The sequence below is a fragment of the Glandiceps talaboti genome, chromosome 20 (genome assembly GCF_964340395.1).
Source record: "Glandiceps talaboti chromosome 20, keGlaTala1.1, whole genome shotgun sequence".
Taxonomy (NCBI): Eukaryota; Metazoa; Hemichordata; class Enteropneusta; family Spengelidae; genus Glandiceps; species Glandiceps talaboti.
Window position 1 is genome coordinate 12,539,910 of NC_135568.1, and position 24,938 is coordinate 12,564,847.

At 33.5% G+C, this 24,938-nt stretch overlaps 1 protein-coding gene across 1 annotated transcript in view; it reads left to right on the top strand.

The window, feature by feature from the left end:
- Positions 1–4,412: 4,412 nt before the first annotated feature.
- The window catches only part of LOC144450559 (uncharacterized), an 87,563-nt gene continuing 67,037 nt past the window's right edge, over positions 4,413–24,938 (top strand). Inside the window, exon 1 of the mRNA XM_078141203.1 lies at positions 4,413–4,627. Coding sequence (XP_077997329.1) covers positions 4,413–4,627 — 215 coding nt within the window. The remainder of the gene's footprint in view (positions 4,628–24,938) is intronic.

Consider the following 24,938-nt stretch of genomic DNA (forward strand, 5'->3'; position numbering starts at 1 on the left):
ATGAATGGACTCTGTGTTCAGGTCAAAGGTCAAAAGTCTTAGTAGCTGACAATTATGATTTTGACAGCTGAGGATTCTGGATGATATGAAATGAATATATAAATATAAAATTAGTTGCGAGTAAAAGGGACTTCTACTTTGAGTAATTAAACTGACTGAGGAACTCAGGTAGATTTTTACATACTGTACTTTACCACTCTGTATACAAACATGGGTACATAGGAACTCTGATAAAATGACTGGAGAACTCAGGTAGATTTTTACATACTGTACTTTACCACTCTGTATACAAACATGAGTACGTAGAAACTCTGATAAAATGACTGGAGAACTCAGGTAGATTTTACATACTGTACTTTACCACTCTGTATACAAACATGGGTACATAGGAACTCTGATAAAATGACTGGAGAACTCAGGTAGATTTTACATACTATACTTTTACCACTCTCTATACAAACATGAGTACGTAGAAACTCTGATAAAATGACTGGAGAACTCAGGTAGATTTTACATACTGTAGTTTACCACTCTGTATACAAACATGAGAACATAGAAAGTCTGATAAAATGACTGGAGAACTCAGGTAGATTTTACACAGTTACATGTGCATGTATACCTCTTGGACAACACTCCTGGAGAACCAAAGTACAATGAGTAGGGGACAGTAGATTTTAAAGTAAGTATGAACAACCCCTGGTGACAAATGGTGGCAGGAAATATTGGTATTGATAATGACAAGAGAACTTGAATAGATTCTGTGTCTTTGTAATCATAGTAAAACAAATCACAATGTCCTTGTAAAATAATTTGAAACTTTTTTGCAGTTTTATAGTTGATTGTTAAATTCTTTTTCTATTGTGAATAATAGTTGACTAAGTTTGTATGAATATTAATAAATGTGTACTTCCTGACAATCACACATAGAACTTGTTTAGGCATGCATTGATGGTAATCAGTTGACCCAACCCAATAGAAAAATTAAATCTCTTAATCTAAATATGAATTAATGTTACATCAAAAACATTTTGATACAAAGATAATGGCATTGTATTAATCGGAATATTGAGGTGTCTTTGTGAATAGTTGAGAGATACGTTTGGGTTGGTGGTTGTCTCACTGCTGCATCTACAAAGATCTCACATCTACAGTTTGGGACTCAAAAAACAACAGCTTCACGATGTTGCGGGTTCTTGAGATAAGGTGGGTGCTTAGGGTAGGGAATGTTGATATAATTAAGAATATATACTTTTCAGTAAATAAGGTGGGATGGGAAAGTAAAAGTATTTTTTGGTTCACTTATCTGAGTAATGGCCCTGTCATGTTGTTACATGTTTGTTGTATTATATGTTGAGATTGGGTGGGTCGTGAGTGCATAAAATGGCTGCCTCACATAGTGTTTTTGCTTTGAAAGGTTTGGCAACCTAATAGGGAAATCTGGTAAACCTTACAGAGGTTTATATGCTTTGTACCATAGTTTTGGTGGCAAGCCCCACTATCTTATCTGGAGAACTTGAGTACATTTTACTACCCTTTACAAAAAAACACCCAAAACATAGTGTTTTTGCTTTGAAAGGTTTGGCAACCTAATAGGGAAATCTGGTAAACCTTACAGAGGTTTATATGCTTTGTACCATAGTTTTGGTGGCAAGCCCCACTATCTTACCTGGAGAGCTTGAGTACATTTTACTACCCTTAACAGAAAAACCACCCAAAACATAGTGTTTTTGCTTTGAAAGGTTTTGCAACCTAATAGGGGAAATCTGGTAAACCTTACAGAGGTTTATATGCTTTGTACCATAGTTTTGGTGGCAAGCTCCACTATCTTATCTGGAGAACTTGAGTACATTTTACTGCCTTAACAAAAAAACACCCAAAACTGAGAGTAGGTATCTGAATTGATTTTTGCAAAGTGGTTAAAAGTAATGTTTTTCTATTTAGTTAGAAGGTACATGCTATTTGAAATAAAATGATATCTCATTTGTCAACATTACTCAAATATAAAGTGAAATATATGAATTTTTGTAATTTTCAAAGTTGGTATGGCACGCCATGACCATTAGTTTTTACAAAATTTGAATATATGGCATTTTGGCAGTGTCCATTTTTCAAAAAAGTAGTCTATTAGTTTGCCCCTTTTCCAATTTTTACTGCAGAAAATAACCAAGGTAGTCACTTTACAAAGGTTAAAGCTACATCTAAAGTATATAGTGATTGGGACATCGGTTAGCATTACTGGGGACCTCGCAGGTAGATTTATTCTAGTCGCCAACCTTACAAAAACATCACCACGTCATAGCGTAAGCGGGTACACTGTACTTACAGAAATGGATTTTGCAATTTTTTTTCCTTCAGAAATGTCAGTTTTGTGTTAGCAACTAATCATAGTTGCTACATGAGAATGGAAAATGGTTTTTAATTTCAGAGGATGTCAGAAAACACAGTTTAGAAATATTTCATTTTAATAGCCTTCATTACTTTTTGTCAAGTGCAGTCTGCCAAATTAAACCTGTCAAATATTTTTATTCTTTTTGAAAATTTTTTAACATTGTGTAGTCTCATATTCAGAATCAGCTCTCAAGTTGATAAAAATAACAGAAACAAGGACGCATAAAGAAATTTGGGATATCACAACTCAATGTCAAATTCATGACTTAGTATATACGCGTATCTCAACCTTTTGTTGCATATGTATACACATGTATTAGCTGTCACGAGGCTCTATACCACAAAACAGGTTGTACACATTTATACAAAAATATGGGTTTTATACCCAGGTTGTTCTAGATCACAAAATCTTGTGTCTATGTTTCTATGTTCTGTGGTGCTTGAAATGTAAGTCAAAACGTTCCAAATTCTCGGTACCTGAAATAGAATATTACTGCCTAGGTGCATTATAAAAATAATGCACATTCAATTTCTTGGTCGACACCAAAACATCCACTGCATGCGCTTGACATGCATTACTGTAGGCGCGCATGAGAATAAAGTCGACCTTCTTGTTCTATTTTGACCTTCTTGCATAAGGTCAAATGCTCTTGCAGGTTCTGAGAATCGTCATTATTTTCCCCGGTTTTTCACAAATTATGTTTGATGTATACCAGAGTAATTATATTATTCTCGAATATTTTCTTCAGATTTGTCATTTATTTGTTTTTCGACTTTTAACAAAGTGTCTTAGTAAACTCATTTGTATTTTCCTTGGGTGAATGAAGAAAAATATCTAATTAATAAAAATACACGGTGTACATGTACATTGATGAAAAAATGGGTTTGCTGACTATGAGATTATAAAATTATAAAAAAATTATAGTCAGGAAAATTTATGAAGTTATCAGAACATTTTGACAGTAAAAGAGTGAAGAAATGTAAGGGATGGTAAGAAAGAAAATGAAATTGTAAAATACAAATTTTGTAATGATGGTCCTTCATATACATTTATACCTAGACAATGTAATTTACGATATTACTACGAAAATAGCTTCAAGTGTATGTTTTACCCAAGAAATGGCTATTTGCACTTTGTACGATAATTTTTTTTGATAAACTTAATTCCTATACATATTTGTAGAATACAATATTTTTAACAGATTATGTGAAAATGAAGTAATACTACTTACAAAATATGAAGACATTTGATTACAAAGTTAGCATCTTTATTTTGAAGTTATACAGTTTACAAAAAAATACTTACGTGATACAAAAACACCTCTTTTCCACTTTTAACCGTAATATAAATCAGTGTTTTTTATGTAAAAAAAATTGTATACACAAAACGGCGGCGTTTTTTTTACAAAAACAGTTGTAAATAGGACATTTAGTGCAATACATTGTTTACTATGCTTCATAAGTTGACAACCAAAATAGCCATGTAATATAACCTATCTGTCTGTGTATATTGAACCAATGTCTGTTTAAATTGGTGATGGACGTTATGACTAAATTATCAGATTTGTCAGAATAAAAGAAATATCCTAAAAACCAATAAAATTCTTCCTTTAGTGGAAGCATGGACGAATGAACTGGAGTGACGGTGATTTTGAGTGATGTATTTGAGAAAATGAAATCAAATTGCTTATTCATCTTAAGCAGTGGTTTCATGAGATATAGTCTGTCATGATCTTCATTTGTAGTCAGCAACATGCTTCAACCGTTCTCCCATTTTACATCCTAATTCTATGTCGGAATGCTATTAGCTTATTCATAAGGCTGATCAAATGAAACACTTGCTCGTCATTGGTGACTCATACAGGCCTTTAGTCACTGCTGGTTCATTGACAACCTCAGCCGTTCCATTCATTTCTTGCTTTTGTCAAGCAAGCAGTTTTCGGATTTTCATCTCATAATCACCGTTCTCTGCTTTCACTGGGAAATATACGTACGTGTACGCGTACATACAACACTGCATCGTGATGGTTTACGAAAGGGAAAATTTATCCATGGATGTTTTATCCGTTACTAGGTACTTGGACAAAGATCTGGAAGGTGATCTTGAGATTGAACTTGGATTTGAAGAAATGGGACGTAAACTAAACCTCAGTCACCTCAGTGAGGAGGAATGTAAGCAGATTCTTGAGGTTATCCAGCGTGACTTCAAGTTACGACAGTCTGAAGAAGAACGGTTAAAGTAAGTGATACCCATCTTTAATTCTATTCTCTATACTCCACTGCCAATTATAAAACATCGTCTACATTCCGTCAACTCTGAAAATGAATGAATCCCTAGAGATGTGAGAAATCAGTGAAGATCTTTTTATTTGCTCGGTCTCAACTTGACTACATGTTCAGTTGGATGTAAAAGCTGTCATTGTCAGTTCACTACTTGATGAGGTAAATAAGACCTTGCTTTAAGTACTGTTATTTGAATTCATTAAGTTTTAATACCTACTATTCGATGTCTGCTTGTCGTACTCAGGAACATTGACCTTTCATCAGTAAGATCTAATTAAATTGTAAATCATAACTGTGTATAAAATGTTGTAGAGTCAGAACACTTGAGGTCTCGCCAGACATAGTGCTTGAATAGGACAGCATACAAGTGTCCTTGTACGAACCGCTTCATTACCAACTAGTTTCCCGCCAAAAAGAACATTTGTCAAAAAATATCATTTTTTTCAGTAAAATTGAACTAACTCGTAAATCATAAAATCATTAAACATGTTGTCATAATACTAAATGTCTCTCCAGACACACTGCTAAAGTAGTACAGCATACAAATGTATAATAAATCACTTTTTCACTAACCAATATCCTCTGCCAAAAATATTTCTCAAAACTCATATTTCTGTATGCACTAATCGTAAATTATAATTGTGTTCAAAGTGTTATAGAGTTAAAACACCAAAGGTCTGTCCAGACACAGTGCTTGAGTAGTATAGTATATCAACTACTTCTTCGCCAACCAATTTCCCTCCAAAAATATTTTTGTCAAAAATTCTAAATTTTTCTGTAACTTTTTGATGCTGCTCAGCCTAATTTTGGATAAAATTCAGGTGAAACATCCAGATATGTAAATTGATTTTAAAACTTTGGCTGATAATTAAGATAATCAAACATGTCAGTTGTATAGTGGATTTTACACACAGTGTAACTAAAAAGAAGCGGGAATCAAATTTACATCGTCCAGTAAATTAGTCACTTTTTAAAAACAAAACCATAGCAAGAAAGACTCAAAGACAAGACAATTTCCTGAACATCTGACTGAAAAATTATAAGGATTCATTTTTTTGAAGCAAACCCATAGCAATAAAGAGAGTCTATAATTTCCTGACCTTTTGACTGAAATTTTATAGGATTTCAAATCACAAATCCAAAGTAAGAAAGAGACTATATTAATTTCCTGAACTCTTGGCTGAGATTTTCTAGGGTTTCAATTTTGGAAAGAAGGCACAGTATGAGAGATTAGGAAATAAAATTTATAGTTCCTACTTTAGAATTAAATTGATAGTTTTAAATACGTTTAATGTTGATTTTGGAGGCAAAGTTTAATTGAAATGCTGATAGATTATGTCTTCTTATGACCCTTCACTGTAGATATATATTGCATGGAAAATGTATGGGCTATCTAAAGGATTTTACTGTTGGAGAGGACTATAAACATGGCAGTGTAGTTTCCCTCCAATTTTTATCGGTCAATTTTATAGTCTGCCTGAATTTTAGAGGCTTCTTAATTTTATTTTGGATGGAATATGTAGAAATGGTTGTTGTTTATATAATTATTTCAAAATTTTCGTTTAAAAATGATCATTTATCTTCCAAACTCACTGTCAAAATTTTTGTTTAAAAGTGATCGTTTATCTTCCAAACTCACCGAAGTATTGTCTTTCTGTGTACCTCGAAGGTAAAGGTTAATGAATATTCAACATCGTAAGGTGCTCAGTTATGCATGTCTGTATAACGAGGACATTTAGTCAGTTGTTGTAAATGTATGCTGATGCATTATGGTAAATGATGTAGAAAAACTGCAAAACTACTAATCAAGTGTATGTCACCCCCATAGTTTGAGTAATTTGGTACATTCCTATTATTTTTGTTGGAAACTTGACCTATTCCATTTCATGATAGGTAGTTGATCAATGAAAGTAGGAGTTTGGGGATTGTAATATCAATTATGATGTGAAATTATTCTATCTCGATTATGGAGTGGCATCACGTGTGTCCCCTTAGGTTTGATGGAGTCAGCTGGACTATGGTGAAAAAACCCAAGTCAACTAAAATCTGATATCGATATTTGACCGTAGCTTTTCAACTATCTTCTCAAAACATTGTTCGTGTACTTAGCAAAACTGACTACTGGTTCAATTAATTTTCAAGCTTTCTTTGAGGTGTCTTTGAGTTGTTTTGGCAAATTTAAATAGAACTGTACCTTGATGGCCACTGGCCAAAAATAGAAACTATTGTTCTGTGTAAATATTAAACTGAAGATCCATTTTCAAAGTTTTCAAAGCAACGTTGATAACAATGATCTTGTAAATGTTTGAAACGATTGTTTAAATTCATATGATAATTTTTTTTGTTCAGCTAAACTGCCCAGCAGAGTGGAATGTGCAAATGCTGAACTGTCGTGTAGCATATCTGCATTTCATTCTGGTTAATTAAACTCCATTTGTCATTTGATTTCAGTTTATTTGATTTGGGTGAGGTTACTAACCTTACAAGGCTTGAGTAGTCAGGTGGGAGATTAGAGTGACGTTCTTTGCTGACTCAGCTCCATGCATAAACATGTATGCTAATATTTGTGAAGTAGTATCTACCTAACATCAATAGGTCAAATCTATACTGGAAATTTGACTAGCAGATATTGTTCCCAATATTGTACTTCATTCAGCCAAGGAAAATACAAGTGACCTAAGGGGCCTTGTCACTATGAGTCATTGACGAGTCATTATATGATTATTATATGATATGATTTATTTTTAAATCATAATTTATTTTGTGGTTTATTTCCAAATCATAATTTATTCTGATTTATTTCTAAATTATAATTTTAGAGGATTTTTAGAGGAAATCTTTTATACATGTTAAATGCTTTTAGAATTCAGTGATGTTGATTTTACCTACTTGCTGTCCTTAACGAAAAATGGATGCTGATAGTCATTGAATATTGGTACTCATGAATATTCATGACCATATTGGGTTATTTGTGCTCATGAATATTCATGGCATATATTAGGTTAGGTAACCTGTACATTCCACAACTTGTTTGCACTATTGTTCTGAGAAAGACATAACCTTGTGTAAAATTTTATAGTTTTAACTTTGATTTTGACAGAATGAAACATTTCTATTAGGAAATTTACAGATATTCACACAGAATTATGCACTGCCAACTGCTGGTGCAACAGAAGTGTAGGTTAATATATAGTCGCAGTTTTTAGGTTTGATCAAGATGCAAAATTTGTGAGAAATAATCCATTATATAGTTACAAAGCACAAACTTGGTGGACTATTTTAATAGTACACTCACAATAGTGATGAACATTAGAGATGTATGTTGCCAGGGGGTACTAAAAAAATAGATAAATAATGAAAAAAAAAAAACTAATGAAAAAATGAATTTTCATTTTTGGTATTGGTACAAATGCTTCATTTTTAGAACCATGATGATGTGTGTCAGAAGAGAAAACAAAATGTTATTGACAGTTGGCATTGAGAATTTTGAACACTTTTACCAAAGTTACAATTGATTGGGCAAAAGAGAAAATAAAAAATATGTATTTGATCATTAAAAAAAGGCAAATATAAGTAAAACTAGAATTGATTGAAAAAATGAAATCGGAATTGATAAAGAAAACAAGTAAATAAAGAGCTAAAATAATTGAATTCACACCTAACAGAATGTTATCTTTCAAAATCATGATGACTTGTCTGGCGTAAAGAAGATGTTGCCATGGTGACATTGAGAATTTTGAATACCTTTACAGAACAAAATTAGAAATTAGTAAAAAATAGTAAATAAAGTGATAAAATAAGAAGCAAGTACATCAGATACAATAACTTTATGTTTTGAAGTCACGACTTATCTTTTAAAGTCATGATTTTGGAGCATATGTTGTCTACAGTTGGTATTTAGAATTTGAATACTTGTAAAAGTGAAAATTTATAATTTAACAAGAAAAACAAGGAAATATCAAACAAAGTAATGCCATCAGGTACAATGACTATCTTTTGAAGTTAAAACTTATCATGACACAAATAAATGTGTCGTCGACAGGTATCATTGAAAAAATTCAGTATTGCCAAAAAAAGGGTAATAAGTAAAAACAAATATTAACTTGATCAGGTACAATCACTTTGTCTTTTGAAGTCATGATAAATGATCTTGGAATAAATGAAAATGTGTTGTTGACAGAATTTTGAGTACGGTTTATGAAAAAAGTTTATTTATTATGTACAGTGACTTAATCTTTGAAATCGCAATGACTTAATTTTTTTGGAGTAAACAAAATGTGTTTTTGACAGTTGACATTAATAGTTTTGAATTGAAGCTATGGCCAAGACGGAGAAGAAAATTTAGATGTACAAGAAAAAGAGAAGTATATTTAGGCTTCAAAAAAATTGTGTCGTTCCAATTACACTCAATTTTAGAATAGGTGGAGTAGGTAGTAGATTTTTTATTTCATTTTATTATTTCATTTTATGTCTAGTTCAGGTAGTTATGTTTTCTGTTGTTTTCCATATGGTCGCTGTATTATTGGTTTCTTCCCATCAGATGTGCAGTCATTACAGATTGGCTTTATAAATTGATGTAAGTTTCCGTGTCCACTATTTCTCTCGAGACTTCACAATTTTCATGATTTTATTATTTTTTTGAATATGTAAAAAAAAGTTTAGGGTCGGCAGTGAAAAACTTTGAAAAATTGCGATGACTAACTTTTCTTGGGGGCAAATTGAAATGTGTTGTTGACAGTTGACATTGAGAATTTTGAATCAAAGACATGGCAATGACAAGTGAAGTGGTCTTACTTCCTGTTTCATCTAATTGGTATTTTCTTCATGGTCTTGGCACACATTACTTGTACAGATGATTCACTGTCAACTTAATTATTCATGCCGTGTTGCATATATAGTTATTTAGTTACTCCACTGACATGATCTATGATGGCCAACCATTAAACTTTGTGACCTTAGCGATGGCTTCATCATTCAAATTAATTTTGATGAGGCTGTATTTATTAGTAATGATAGTATAGCCAGGTTGAATTGATAGTCAGTAAATTACAATATATAGTATTTACCGGGCAGGATACTGATTCCATTTGATTTGCTGGGCTGGGTTTGTAGGAGGTATTGAAACTGAAAGATCTGTTCATGCATGTCTCCTTTTTGCTATTTTTGTCATCATATGAGGTCATCTCAGTGGAGCTACAATATTCTAATTTTGAAAGGATGACTAAAAACTGTCCATCAAGGGAATTTTCAGCACAGTACCTGACTAAAAACAGCCTGTACACCAAGGTACTTTATATAACTATTGTTACCAACCCATCATGTGTGCCAATAAGTATATCTCTCGCCATACCTATGACTAGAGGGACCATTGAATAACTTTTATCCTGTTTTTATAAGGTTAGAAACCTTGATAAAGACTATAAAATTGCACCAGGTTCAGTAATTCATTAAAAAATTGTCTTTGGAAATTAGTTTTAGATTATAAAAATTCAACTTAAATTTGTACATTAGTTTGATGGAAAACTGTTCTTGTCAATTTGCCAGGTCCTATAATTCATGAAAATTAGTCTTTGAGAACTTGCAGTCCATAAAAATGCAAAAGTTTCTAGCTCTGAAATATCTAGATTTATTGAACAAGAGTATTGCCTACCCACACTTGTTTTTGTGTTCAGTTTTCTCAAAAACCTGAAAATTACTTGTAACTATAAATTTCTCCTCGTATGTAAACAATGCACTGTGCTCAGTAATCCATAAAAATTAGTCTCTCGGAACTTAATTGTAGACTATAAACTTGCAAAATTTTCTAGTCATGAAAATATCTAGGATTCACCTACTCTTTATCCGTGTTTTTGCTAAGTTTGAGGAACCCCAGTAACAGAAAGGGAGAAAGGGGTAAAAATGGCAGTGTTTCCCCCATAGAGTATATGACAATTTTGTTTGGGAACCCAGGTAAAATGACATGTAGCCTTGGTAGATTTTAACTACTTACTGCCCTTAGCAAAAAACATTGTTTATACTTGTGATGTACGATTTTCTCCAAATCTCATTAATGATGTTCTAATTCTCGGTGTCATCACCTTACCACACACTTTAATATGATAGATAACTACATTTTCAATTACTAGCATATCAGACATGGCACCACTAAGTATGTGTATGACACCTTGAGGTATACCTACAACACCTCTGCTCACTTAAGGTCACTCAAATCAGCAGTTTCTCTGCAAGGCTGTTGTACGTAAGAGTATGAGTAGTGACACCTCTGCCTACTGTACGACACTCAAATCATGGGTTTTCCTGCAAGCCTGTTTTCTACCTACATTTCTACATCTACTTCTAGCCGGCCTCACTTTCTAAATGTCATCATTAGTACGTAATGCGTTGATGAGAACTGTACAATTACTACTTTTTGAATTGCAAACTCTTCAGACAAGATACAACTTTGTCTGACACACACTTTAAATCTTAGAAATCAATGTTCTCCTACAAAATTGCCATCCACCACACATAAAATTTCTTATCATATATTTCATTATTCTTGATGACATCACAAAATCCCACAATAGGGAAATGAGGAAAGAAAAATATGGAACTGTTTTAATAATAAGTTCAAAATCTGAAAGCAAATGTTTTATAGTTGTTTTTTGGTTTGTAACAAGAAGACAACGTCTTGGCTGTTGTTAACAGTGTGCTATTTAGGCTCGTTTAAATTTTTCGCTCTGTGGCTAAATGAAGGCTAATGAACTGCTTAATAACTGTTAATGCCCCCTATATACTGCTATCTGACCTGAATAAGTTTCTTTGTCTTTGTGTTATCTAAGAGCCTGTACATACTAATTAGAACTGTTAACTGCAGGCCTGCAAGTTCCATCAGAGAACCCATCATCCTGCAATGTATTGTGGGTATAAAAGACATAGTCCTAAGATAATGTAATTGCAATAAAGCTTATATATTTTATACTGCAAAGTTCCATACTATGGGGCTCCATGGCAGTTTAAAGGCTCATATCTTAAGCCTTTAATAAAGGCTAAATGCAGGCCTGCAAGTTCTGTAAGGAACCTATCATCCTGCAATGAATTGTGGGTATAGAAGACATATTGCTAAGATAATTTATGGTGCATCATAACTTAATAATTTATTGATTGAGATGTTTATCTTGTATGATCACAAAACAAGAGTATCCTAAATTACACTGACATTTTTAATAGCCTTGAAGAAAATAACAGATCTGCACTTGATTTATTCATGAAGTACATCTTGTTAGATGCTGACAGACCTGATGTATGGTCTCAGTAGGTAAACACAATAAACCAAATGTCATCCAAATATAATGAATTAATGATTACAAAAGCCTACATAAACATCATCAATTTATGTTTTAAAAAAGCCTGGGAATACATCAACTAGATCAACTAATTTACAGAATGCTTTTAAAAGTGGCAAATTTACGACTTTGACTTTTTGTAATGTGAGTTGGTACAGAGAAGTAGAAGCTAGCGAGATAAAAAGTGTGATTAATTACACAACTTGTAGACCCATAAATGTCAGAGGTACATGTTGAATGTACATGTAATAGAAAACTTGACCATATTTTACGCCATATATATCTTGGTTTGATCTGTTTTCTTGTACCGATTTTCTCCTCATTTTTGTCAATTGTTGCATAAACATGAAAACATATATACCTATTATTGATACCTTAGAGTTTGAACTTATTAATAGAGCTTTACAGTAAATTGGGCCCTCTCGTGACAAAGTCAAGTAATTCCAAAAGTAACGTCTCCCCATAAGTGATATCGTAGAGTTTGAAATTATTATTTTAATAGACCTTTATAGTAAATTAGGCCCTTTAGTGATGAAGTCAAGTAGTGAAAAAGTCACATGTCTGCCCATTATTGTACCTTAAGAGTTTGAACTGATTAATAGACCTTTACTGTAAATTATGCCCTCTGGTGACAAAGTCAAGTAATTCCAAAGTAACGTCTCCCCGTAAGTGATATCGTAGAGTTTGAAATTATTATTTTAATAGACCTTTATAGTAAATTAGGCCCTTTAGTGATGAAGTCAAGTAGTGACAAAGTGAACATGTCTGCCCATTATTGTACCTTAGAGTTTGAACTGACTAATAGACCTTTACTGTAAATTAGGCCCTCTGGTGACAAAGTCGAATGTTTGCCCATTACTGTCTGATACTTTGGAGAGACATTTACATTACAGTAAAGCTGCTCCTCAATATAGACATACATGTATCTAATATTTACAAAAAGTGGGAAGTTTCAGATTCCCAGGTAGTCATGTTAGTGTACGTGTACTTGTCGAAGAAAATCAAATTTTAGTTACTATGTATTTACAATAACCACAGTTGAGTGTATTATTACTGGTTCAACCTAAATTTTGTGTGTGGTTAGTTGTTACTTTTAGAAAATTGTATTTGGACTGGTTGTTTGTTATCTATTACCTGTCAGATGTGAAGCATGGGAAATGTACAGAAGAAACACCTGTCTTTAAACAAACATTTGAGCAGTGTATCCTGACTCGTGTGATAGTCTTAGAACTATATTTTATCCATTCCTTGGTTATGATAAGAACTGTCTTGTGCACAGTATGAAATTCTTAGTATTTGAAATCAAATTTTACCACCTACCCACATCATATAAATGATGTCATTGCAACTTGATTTGTGGTCAACGTGATGACTTCTATTCCATGTGCTACGTATATGTTACTATAGGAGTACGTGAAAATAAGTCAGTGCTGTTATATTTTTAGAATTAAATGGGCAATAATATAATATACCTCCTCAAACATAATTTATGCGAAATCAGGAGAAATAATGGCTCTTTGAAGCATCTTGATACATATTTCAATGACTGCTGAATCAGTGATGTAGACACGGGTTATCATGACACGAATGACCAGGATATATATTCCATATTTTCTGTTCAAAGAAAATAACTTGAGTTGTGTATGGTATAATATTTATAAATTATATTCTGTAATAAACTGGGAAATTTCCACTTATGGCTAATTTCTCATTTTTTATAAGAAAATAAAGCTTGAAAATACCTTAAAATGTTTTCTTACACGCATACTGAACTGTCAGACTTGATAAATCATAAAAATTAGTGTTTTGGAAACTAATTGAAGACTGTAAAATTGTAAAAATTTCTAGTACCTGAAAATATAATCTAGGTTTCTAGTACATGCTCATTTGTCTTGACATTTTGTCTCTTCATGCAAATATTGACCTGCCCCAGTAAGGTAAGGAGACAGCCTCGCCGTATGTACTGTCATAAAAAAACGAACCGTGATGAATTTTGAATGCATACTGTGACATAGACCGTAACTTATACTTTTTTCTCCCGGGGTATGCTATTTCTTATGTACATATAGATTATAAAATAATACGCAAAGATAATAATAATGATAAAAACTGTGATCAAAATTCTGTAAATACTGTTATGTGTATGATGTAGTATTATTATTTATGAGGCATTTCTAACAGTTGTCATCTCTGTACAGGAAAGCTTGGTGTGAACTTTGTCTAACAATCAATTTACAAAACTGGAAATTTAATGAATATATACAGGGTATAACTAGGAAAAAAGGATAAAATGAAGTGTATAGCAACATAGAAGGATTGTTTTATTGAGGGATTTTGTATATAAAAGTTTATTTGATTTGGGCATCTAATAAGGTCCCTGACCATGTAAGTTATATCACAATAAGAATGATCAGTTTTGTACAAAATAAAACGATGAGCACTACTTCACATACTTGTGTACTGTAAACCTGGAATTGTTCGTGATATAACTGGAAATTTTCGCTAAAGACTTATTATCACTTATTTCGCTAAAACAAAATTACAAAAATAAGGAGTGACTAAAATGCCTTCTTGTACATAAACATAATGTAAGAGTTGGGTAAATAGTAAAAATTAGTCTTTGAGAACTTGCTGAAGACTCTAAAATCACAATGTTTTCTAGTTTTACAGTATTTTGATAAGATAGGTATTTAAAGAAGTGTAACTATTCGACCTGTGAAGGAATCATAAATGATGAATTTGTAGAGTAGGGGGAATAGTTAAGAGAAGGGTAAAAAACATTGAAATGTGTGAATAAATAATGTAAACTCATCTTCAGATAGTGAATTGACTTCAGGCGGTAGAGGTCGAGAAAACGAGATAAGAATGAAGATGAGATGTATTACCAGAAACAGGTACCACTTCGTTACTTCAAGGTAATACTATTGAGTTCAGGTGCTTCAGAAGCCTTCATTAATGATGAAGGCTGATGTACGAAGGTTGATGTATTTCAGTAGGTCTATCATTTATGCAAGGTCAGGAGCTATGATGAAGTGCTGCATGACACGACAATGATCGTCATGTACGATGTAACGACAAAGGCATGAGATAAATTACTACATTTAAATATAATCAAAGAATGTTCACCATCTAATAGATGATGATTCCCTTGTTATTATGGTCACACTGGTACAAGCATATATTCTGTTTTCAATTATTTTTAGATTACATCAAATAGACTTGAATATTATAACTTTTCCCTCAATTTTATTGAAATCTGATTAACTTCAGAAGGCTTGATGTGCTATTTTAATGTCTTTGACATCTAGTCTGTTTGTCCTTATGTTCTCTATTGTTTACCGGTATGTCTGATATTCGCTTTCTTCCGAGGCAGACAGATACACACGTGAGAGAACTAAAGGACAAGAACAGCTAGCAGATAATAAAAAAGCAAAGTGAAAATAGCAAATCTAGCTTGTCCTTGATCAGAATGTCCATACCTTGACCAGAAATCGACTATTTACATCATTCATAAGGGGGCTACTCGGCATCACATTTGCCCTTGATGATTGTCATGCACAGTTTCATAGTCAAATATCTGATAATTTTATACATCAAGCATAAATACCAACATGTCCATATAATTGTATAACCACATACATATGTTTGAGGAAAAGTCTGGTAAATGAAACATTTGAACAAATATGACCTGTTGTGAGAAGACTGTGAAAACCTGGGAAATTTGCTGATAGTGTTCCATGTTGTCATAATGGGCAACAATTGCAATTTAATTTAAAGTATCTGTTATCTGTTTTGAGTCGTGCAGGAATTGTGTGAATAGAGGGATCATTTGTAGTTTGAATTGTAGGTTGGAAAATCCAGTTGAGGAAGTAGACAGCGCAGTTAGTATAAGATCGATAATGATATATTAGGTTCAAGAAAATATCGTCACAGTTGTAACTTGTAATTACTGTGTCAGGCTCTCAGGACAAAATTACAGGGGTATGTGAGCTTTGGAAAAGCAGATGAGTGTCTTGACTCGGATTAAATGGAGATTCTTCATTTAGAAACAGGTATTGATTGTGTCTGTTCTCTGTATCTTGTTGAATTACAATGAAGTAGCAACTTACGGAGATGCGTCTGTTGTGTGCATCTTGTTGAATTATAATGAGGTAGCAACTTACGGAGACATTTCTGTTGTGCACATCTTGTGGAATTACTTAGCAACTTATGGAGATGTGTCTGTTGTGTTTATCTCGTTGAATTACAATGAAGTAACAACTTATGGAAATGTGTCTGTTATGCACACCTTGTTGAATTACAATGAAGTGGCAACTTATAGAGATGTGTCTGCATTTAACTATTTGGAGCCATATGGTAGATTGTGATGCAAGATAGAGTGATGGAAAACACAAGTACAAGAAAGTAATGAATACCAAGTGATATGCAAAGTTTTAGTTTCTAGTGTTAGTGTATGCTCATAATACATTGTATGTACGTAAATGACATGTTCATGTAAAAGGTTCAACTCAAGCTGGCATCTCGCAAACAGATCTGTCTGACCTCATTCCCTCGATATGTAACTGTGATAGAAAAGGGTATACATATTACATCTTCATGAGTGAAAACATTAGCGAGTAAACAGTGGTGATAGAGAGGGGAGTGGGGGGGTTAATATTCCCACGATAAAGCTATAGATAAAGCTGGAAGTGGTGTCCAAAAGGGTCTACTTTTCCCTCAGTCAAGTCTGGAATGGGAATGGGGGTGCCTTTTGCTCTTGTTTTGTCTAAAAGTGGATCCCAGGAAAGGGGTTCATATCAAAATATCATATTTTATTTGTATGGTGAATCATAACTGTAATAACAGCTTGAACTCTGTCAGAAAAGGGGATAGGTAATTTGCTTTTGTTTATGTTTGAAAAGGGATAGGGGTTTTCTTAGGCTGCCACACATCCCTACCACTTCCCTTGGTTCAATTGATTGGCTGTACACGTGAAATCCTGGTTGTAGTGATTGGAGAATTTGGTAAAATGACTTCAAACAAACAGTTTACAATGGAGTACCTAAGTGAAAATATACAGATATTTGTAATAGCTTGATAAGTGGCGTTTACAATTTTTTGCTTTTTTTAACCAAACACTTTCAAATAAGAATTTATGATCCAATCAGTCACTATCAATAAATAAAATGCACAGAGGTTTGTACCGGTAACTCATCTACCTAGGTCCTAAGCTTGTGCACTCAACTGAGTTCGGAGATCATGTGACTAGAAAGATGGTTTTGTTCGAAAGATTATGAACAAGTATGGAATTTTATCCAGAGTTATCATGTTCAAACTTTGTAAAGTGCATGTATTTTTTCTCATATAAAGTAACCATTAAGTCATAAACTCACAGAGTAATAAAAATAGATTAATAAGTGTAATATTATAACTAATAAAGTCAAAAAGCAAATTATGAAAATGATTACTTGTATATAAGTTATATTATGTTTCACTGATGAGCGGTCATCTTGAATCATTATGTAGTTGATACTGTCATTTTATAGTTTGTTATTGTAAAATGCCCCAGGGAACAAAGTATGAATTTATTGCTATAAATGATATATTAGTGAACAAAAACGTTGTGTCAAGGAAGAATACTTGCGGCAGTTGTTTTAGAATTCCACAAGGGTGTTTGAGTGAGATCATACGATATAAGCAGCATTGTACATGGTAATGAGACTCAGAGGTGTTCTATAATGGTGTTTTTAGTTTGATGAGTTAGAGACAAACATGCCAGAAAAGAGATGGACACTTTACAACATATACTTCACAAACAGCTATAGACTGTCATATATGTGTGAGTGTGTTCTTTTCCACAGGGCTAAGGTATTTAAAGAAAAGCAGTGTTGTTTCTCATGACACAGTGCTCAAACGAAACCAATGGGAGTCATATACCTGAAATGGCAACATGCATACAACATATCTAGAGACCATATGTGTGAATGTGTTCTTTTCCATAGGGCTAAGGTATTTAAAGAAAAGCAGTGTTGTTTCTCATACACGCAGTGCACAAACCCAACCTATGAGAGTGACAGGCATACAACATATCTAGACAATCATACATGTGTGAATGTGTTCTTATCCGCATGGCTAAGGTATTTAAAAAAAGAACAATGTCGTTTCTCTTACATAGAAAGTCAAAAATTTCATTTCTCCTTTACACAAACCAAAGTTTTGAATGCCTCATCAAATGTTGACATAAACACAATTTATCTGCACCATTAAATATGTGTGAGTGTGTCTTTTCCTTGGGGCTAAGGTATTTAAAAAAAAAGCAAAGCCATTTCTCATGTGTACAGTGCAAAAGACAATTCTTTAGAAAGTCACACACCTCAAGTTGCAGCATACGCACAACTTATCTAGCCATCAGTTATGTGTCTTGTGCTCAAGTGTGTTCTTTTTCCTCAAGGGTAAAGTATTTTTTAAAAAATCTGTGCCATTTCTCACCTATGAAATGTGCAAACCAATGCTTAAGAAAGTCACATAATTTAATGATGACACACACACAACTTATCCAGACCATTATATATGAGCGAGTTTGTTCTTTTCCTCAGGGCTAAGGTATTTATAAAACCTGGGAATGTCATTTCTCATGTGTACAGTGTAGAGGCCACATACATCAAATGGTGACATGCAAACAGCTTATCTCGACCATCATAAATGTCTTGCTCATGAATGTGTTCTATTCCTGAGGGCTAAGGTACTGAAAAATGACAATGTTGTTTCTCTTGTATGCAGTGCACAAATCAAGGCCAGGAAAATCACATACATCAAATTGCAGCATGTATACACACAAGTTAGCAAGACCATCATGTCTCACTATGCTCTTTTCCTCAAGGCTACAGTATTTAAAAAAAGAAATATACTTTCTACATTATGCATAATTCAAGATGTGATTATTCATCATCAACAACATGCATAAATGGGCACGCAGTATTCATTGTTGCAAATAAACTATGTCATCATGGCTAGATGTACAGAGTGACGTATTAGACAACAAACCTCGATAACTGTAAGAGGCGCCAAATTTGAAATTTGTTACAATTTAAGTTACGACGTAACACAATTGCGATACATCTTTGATCTGATCCTACTAAGTTCTGTACAGACACAGACCTACATGTATTTTGGTAATGTATTAATATGTTGTAGTACAAATGTAGTTTTGATAGGAAGCACTTTTCAGTATATGATATAGCTAAAATGATGTCGGCTTGGTGTTTTACTCATGGGACATTATGTTTTTGACACAAAGATAAACGTATTTCAACTCTAGACTAACAATAACAGAGACACAGCAGGATCCTTTCCCCAATCACATTGAACAGTGATAAGCATTGCTACTCTTTCACACTGCAGTAAAATCAGGCTTCTAATGAAAACATTACACATGGACTTGATGAGTTTAGTGGCTGCAATTGTTTATTTTCTAACTGATTATCAACATTTCAACTTGACTACTTCTACATCCCCACTGTGTATGGCACTATGTAATTGTGTCTTTTGCATTAATTAAAAGTGGTCTGAGGGTGTGTATGAAATGTCATGTTTCATGAGTGAAACACCAAGTCTACATCATTTAAGCTGTATCTATGTGAACAACATATTAGCACAACTATAATATGAATAGATATTCAATACTCCATAAGGACAACTCCTGTGAACATTTTATGTATTTCCATGTTTATCAAAACCCTCTAATTTGTTGTATAATGAAAGAATAAAAAAATTGACATCCTCTTTCCTCTGATCAGAAAAAATCAGACTTTTTCCTATTGAAGACAAATTTATGAAAAAATTGGAGAAAAATTAGGGAATAATATGACTCATATTTTGAACACCGCCGAAATAATGACATAATCACATGTTGTCATAACTTCATATGACTGGCATATTAATTTCATATTTTCTGTTCAAACGTGTAGAACATATACACCTTAGCTCGTACATGTACATATGGAATGAAGAAGACTTGGGACATTTTAATATGACTATTGTCCAAGGTAGAATGACAGTGAATGATGTACTCATCAAAGGGCAGTATTGATATTAGCAGCTGTAAGATTGATGGCCATTCAAGCAGTTAATGTACTGATCAATAACTGTATCATACATGTAATATCGTAGCTGAGAATCTTTTCATGGGTGAGAATCTTTGAATGGGATGTGTGAAATGTTATTTTATTGGATTCCAAAATTGTAAATTTTGTTATATATTTGTGTACTCCTATGTCAGAAGTAGAAATGAATGATTGAGTGAGTAGATGAGTGGGTGGGTGGGTGGGTGGGTGGGTGGGTGGGTGGTTGAGCAAGTGAATGAGTGAGTGAATGAATAAATGAATGAATGAATGAATGAACTAAAGAAATATGGCAAACTAACAAATGAATGACTGAATAAATACATGTATGAATAGAAGTACGAATTAGTCAATGAATAAATGAACTGAAGAAATATGGCAAAAACATGGAATGAATGAATAAATGCATGTATGAACAGATTGTACAAATTAGTCAATGAATGAATGAATGAACTAACTACAGAAAAATGGCAAACTAGGAAATGAATGAATGAATAAATGAACAAACAAATGAACAGATGGATGAGGGAATATACTAAAATAGCTAAAAGTTCTAGCAGCCTGAAGAAGGGATGGAAGTTAATCTTGCCACATTGGCCTTTATATTAATTTCTCTTGTGGAGAACTGTCGTACCATTACCAAATCTTTGGGTAGTCGTAAAAGAGACGTTACAACATGCTGATTGAAGCAGATGTTGAAATAAGAAATTCATTATATATAACAAGGACCCTCAGAAATTACAAGAGGACTTGACACCCTTGTTAGTTTGTTCAGGGAGAAGATTGCCTTTTTTTAATGCCATGCCAGTTTTTGATGGCCATTACTTCGGTTGTATATATTTGCTGTTAGTTCTGTAGTACAAGTATTCTAGTATTAAAAGAAAATTACCTGCTGTAGGAAATTTGGGTAGAGTTTCCAATTAGGCATAAAAACCCCCCAAAACACAACATAACATAAACATTGCCTCAGAAAATAGGTAGGTTGGGATTTTATTTTATTTTGTTTTTACATTTTTAATTGTCTTTAAATTGCTTCGACCCAAAACAAAAATGTTGGTCAGAATACGCCTTTCTGTGATAGTTTGATGAATTTTGTGTTGACATCAGTGGGGAAAGAAAACAACTGTGCATAAAGGTCTAGAAGACAAAGAATTACTTTTTGTTTTAAATGTTTAAAAAATGTTGAGGGTTGGTGGCTTAAACTAGGGTCAGTCGGGTTATTGGAAACACAATTTTTGCCTTGTGCAAGACAGGAGCCACACAATCTAATAATTGTACATGTACAGTGTATGACATTGCTGTACTTTGCTAAAGGTTCACTTGCACAGCTTTTAGTGCACTGTTGGTTTTCATGTTTGTTTTATCATGTCAATTTGTACATTTGGCTACAATTGTTTGCATCATTCATGAAGTCATCACATGAAGTAGTGCAAAATAGTGAGCTGTTCACTCACAAAATACCGAAAAAACCTCCCAAGTGGCTCATTATACATTTTGTAGGCATAAACACCACTTTCCATAAGAATACCAGAGAGGATACGATTTGATATTCAATAATTTTATTGGTTGGTTGAAACAATTTAATGCGTTTTCTTATCAGGTCATATTGGGAATGACAATGAGGGGATGTACTCGCTTGTCATCCTGTCTGTTTTATTTCAGTCAGTTTGAGCCAAAAGATATTATTAAGTTTTGAAAAAAAAAGGAAGAAAGGTGCCAATTTCCTTAATCCAAGTGACTCAAATCTTACTAGACTTTACCACATGAAAGCTTGTTCCTCATTCTTTTGAAATAATAAAAGAAATTTGGAGTTCATCATCATCATCATCAAGGAAACTGACAATCTTTTGGATATAATAGAGGAAAAACAGTAGTCAGCGGCCATATTGGATTTTGAAATCAAACTTTTGATGTCATTTTGACCTTTATTTCAAAAGATTTGTATAGTGACCCCTGTTTTTTCATTTTTGATTTTAACTGAACATGAGTTAGTTTTTCTTGAAAAAATTAAGTGGAAAGTTTTTTATTTTCAAGGCAAAATGATTTAAATCTGATTTTCTAGTCCCTGTGAAGACCTACAACTGTATGTATTCTTGATGAATGAAGAACTGGACAGCTACATAAATAGCTAAACCCAAGGTTCTTCTCCTACATGTTATCTGCTGTCGGCTAAACACTTCGTTATCGTACTCCTTCATGTGTATTCTTATTTTATTCACTTGACTGACAGAAATCAAGGAAGCTTGCAGTGGTGTGACTCTCAGGAGTCCCTTAATAACATAGATTTAGATTTCAAGTTTGAGTCATTCTCACAGACATGGTCACACTCACTTGATGTCATCATGTTATCTTCATCAAAAGTTTCGAAAGAATAACTTTCTTGAGACAACATGTTTTTTCCAAAGAAATTGGCAGCAATGCAATTCCTTTAAGTAAGCTAACAACGTTGATGAGTCATTCATACAGACACGATCGCACTCAGATGGAATCATTGCGTTAACTTTCTCTGAATTGCCCAAAGCATAAATTTTCTTGGCACAACATGTTTTTGCGGAAGTTTTGCAGTAATGCGATTCCCAAGTGTTTTTCCTGGTAACATTGACATACATATTAAGTTGTGTCATCCCTTTGGACAGGATCATATTCAGGTGGAGTTAATACCTTCCTCTATAGTACCCAAAGCGTTAATGTTCTTTGAACATGTTTTTGTGAAAGTTTGGCAGTAATGCAATTCCCAGGAGTCTTCTCATAACAATTATTTACAGTTAAGTTTGTCTCATCCTTTTGGACAGGATCACACTGACAGACTTGTCATGTGACCTTTCTCTAAATTGCTCAAGAATAGTCTTGGCAGATTATGTTTTTGTGAAAGTTTACCAGTAATGTGATTTTGTAGGGTCTCCTAACAACATTGATTTACATTTTAGTGTGAGTCATCAACTGTGACAGGAGTCATCATTTCACCTTTCTCAAAACTGTCCAAAGAAAAATACGATTGTACATTCTTGGCGCAACATAATTTTGTTGAGTCTTGGGAGACTTCTGTACCATTTACAATTTAAGTTAGGAATTGCATTAGGAATATATGTTCTGGTATTAAGATAGATTGGCTACATGTACTTTTTACCCAGAAAAACAAAAAAATCCTGCACAAGTACATAAAACTCAAAAAGTACATATAGCTATTGGTCTCAAGGGTTTTACTATCGATCATGAATAATTGTACTTTGTACAAAACATTAATCTCACCATCCCTTCACAGGTGAAAACTCCATGAGCTTAGTATATCATTAGCGTCACAGTATGAAACCGTACTTTTTTGTAGCATGATTTTGATTGCCTATACTAGACAAAGTGTGTCAAGAAGTACAGATTATGGTAAATGTAATGACATCAGAGAGACTTTCCCATAAACCCATGTAAGAGTGTCATGACAGAAATTGTGGTAAATATAGTCACATCACCAGAGGTTTTCCCATAAACCCATGCAAGAATGTCAGAACAAAAAAGATTGTGCTATATATGACATCAGAGTTTTCCCCTAAACCCATGTAAGAGGGTCATGACACAGAGATTGTGGTAAATATGACAGCAGAGGTTTCCCATATACCCATGCAAGAGTGTGAAGACAACAATTGTGGTAAATGTCATGTTATAACCAGAGGGTTTCCCATAAACCCATGCAGGAAAGTCCTGAAAATGGTGGAGCATGTGCCTAGTACAGTGTAGCCTTTTTACAAGATTTCAAAATCAGTTTCCAAGGTGCCAATTTATCACCCAAAATCATGTGTAAGTTGATAGCACTGCAGTGATCAATACACGAGTACTAAACTAAAGGCACTGAGAAAGTCTGACTGAACTTTTCCTTTTATGAAACTTCAGGTCATATCCTTCTAAGTGGGTAAAATTTAATCTGTTTGTTTGTCGTGTTCACCCAACTACAAAATCACCTTTGTGAAGTCACTGACCAATGATTGCAATTCCAAGGGGTTCTTTCAGTGTAAGGAATTATATTCATTATCTGCGGAGTCACTGGAGATCATCTAACAGCAGCACAGACACTTTGTGGGATTTCACCAAATAGGTTCGGTACAAAGCAATAGGACCACTATGTCAGTAGGATATTAAAGTCTAATCTTTCAGTCTCAGGTTTACTCTTTACTGCATATATTGTGTAGATACTTACAGGCGACATCCAAAGATCATGTAGGATAAAAACCTAATTCTGTTGGGGTGATGAAAATGTCACTTTTTCCAAAACTCCAATAAACTTTAAAGTTAGAATACCAACCCTTATAGATTATAATGTCAGCGTGGATCAGCTATTTCATAGTATCATCGTGAAATGTCAGATTATTGAAATTATAGTCAGACTACTTAAAATCTAAAAATATCTCCTAAAGTAACTGACTTTAATAGGTTATAACTGTCAACTATGTTAAAATAGATTATGATGAGATTGCTTCCCTTTCATTTTGCAGTGATTTTTGGTCTTTATACACTACTAATACCATTTATGCATTAGCTTGGAGCTTGGTATTACAGTCAGAGTGGTTTCTATAGGTCTTTTGAAGATCTGAAATATAACACTTGGTACTTATTACAAAAAGAAATTTGTATTGTACACAGGTGAATAGATACATATTTGATGGGTTGAATGAAATTTGTTTTGCTATGTATGCTTATAGCACATACATTTGTACATACATGTGGATATTTTCAGTTGTTGTACATGTACCACATACAGGTGAATAGATACATATTTGATGGGTTGAATGAAATTTGTTTTGCTATGTATGCTCATAGCACATACATTTGTACATACATGTGGATATTTTCAGTT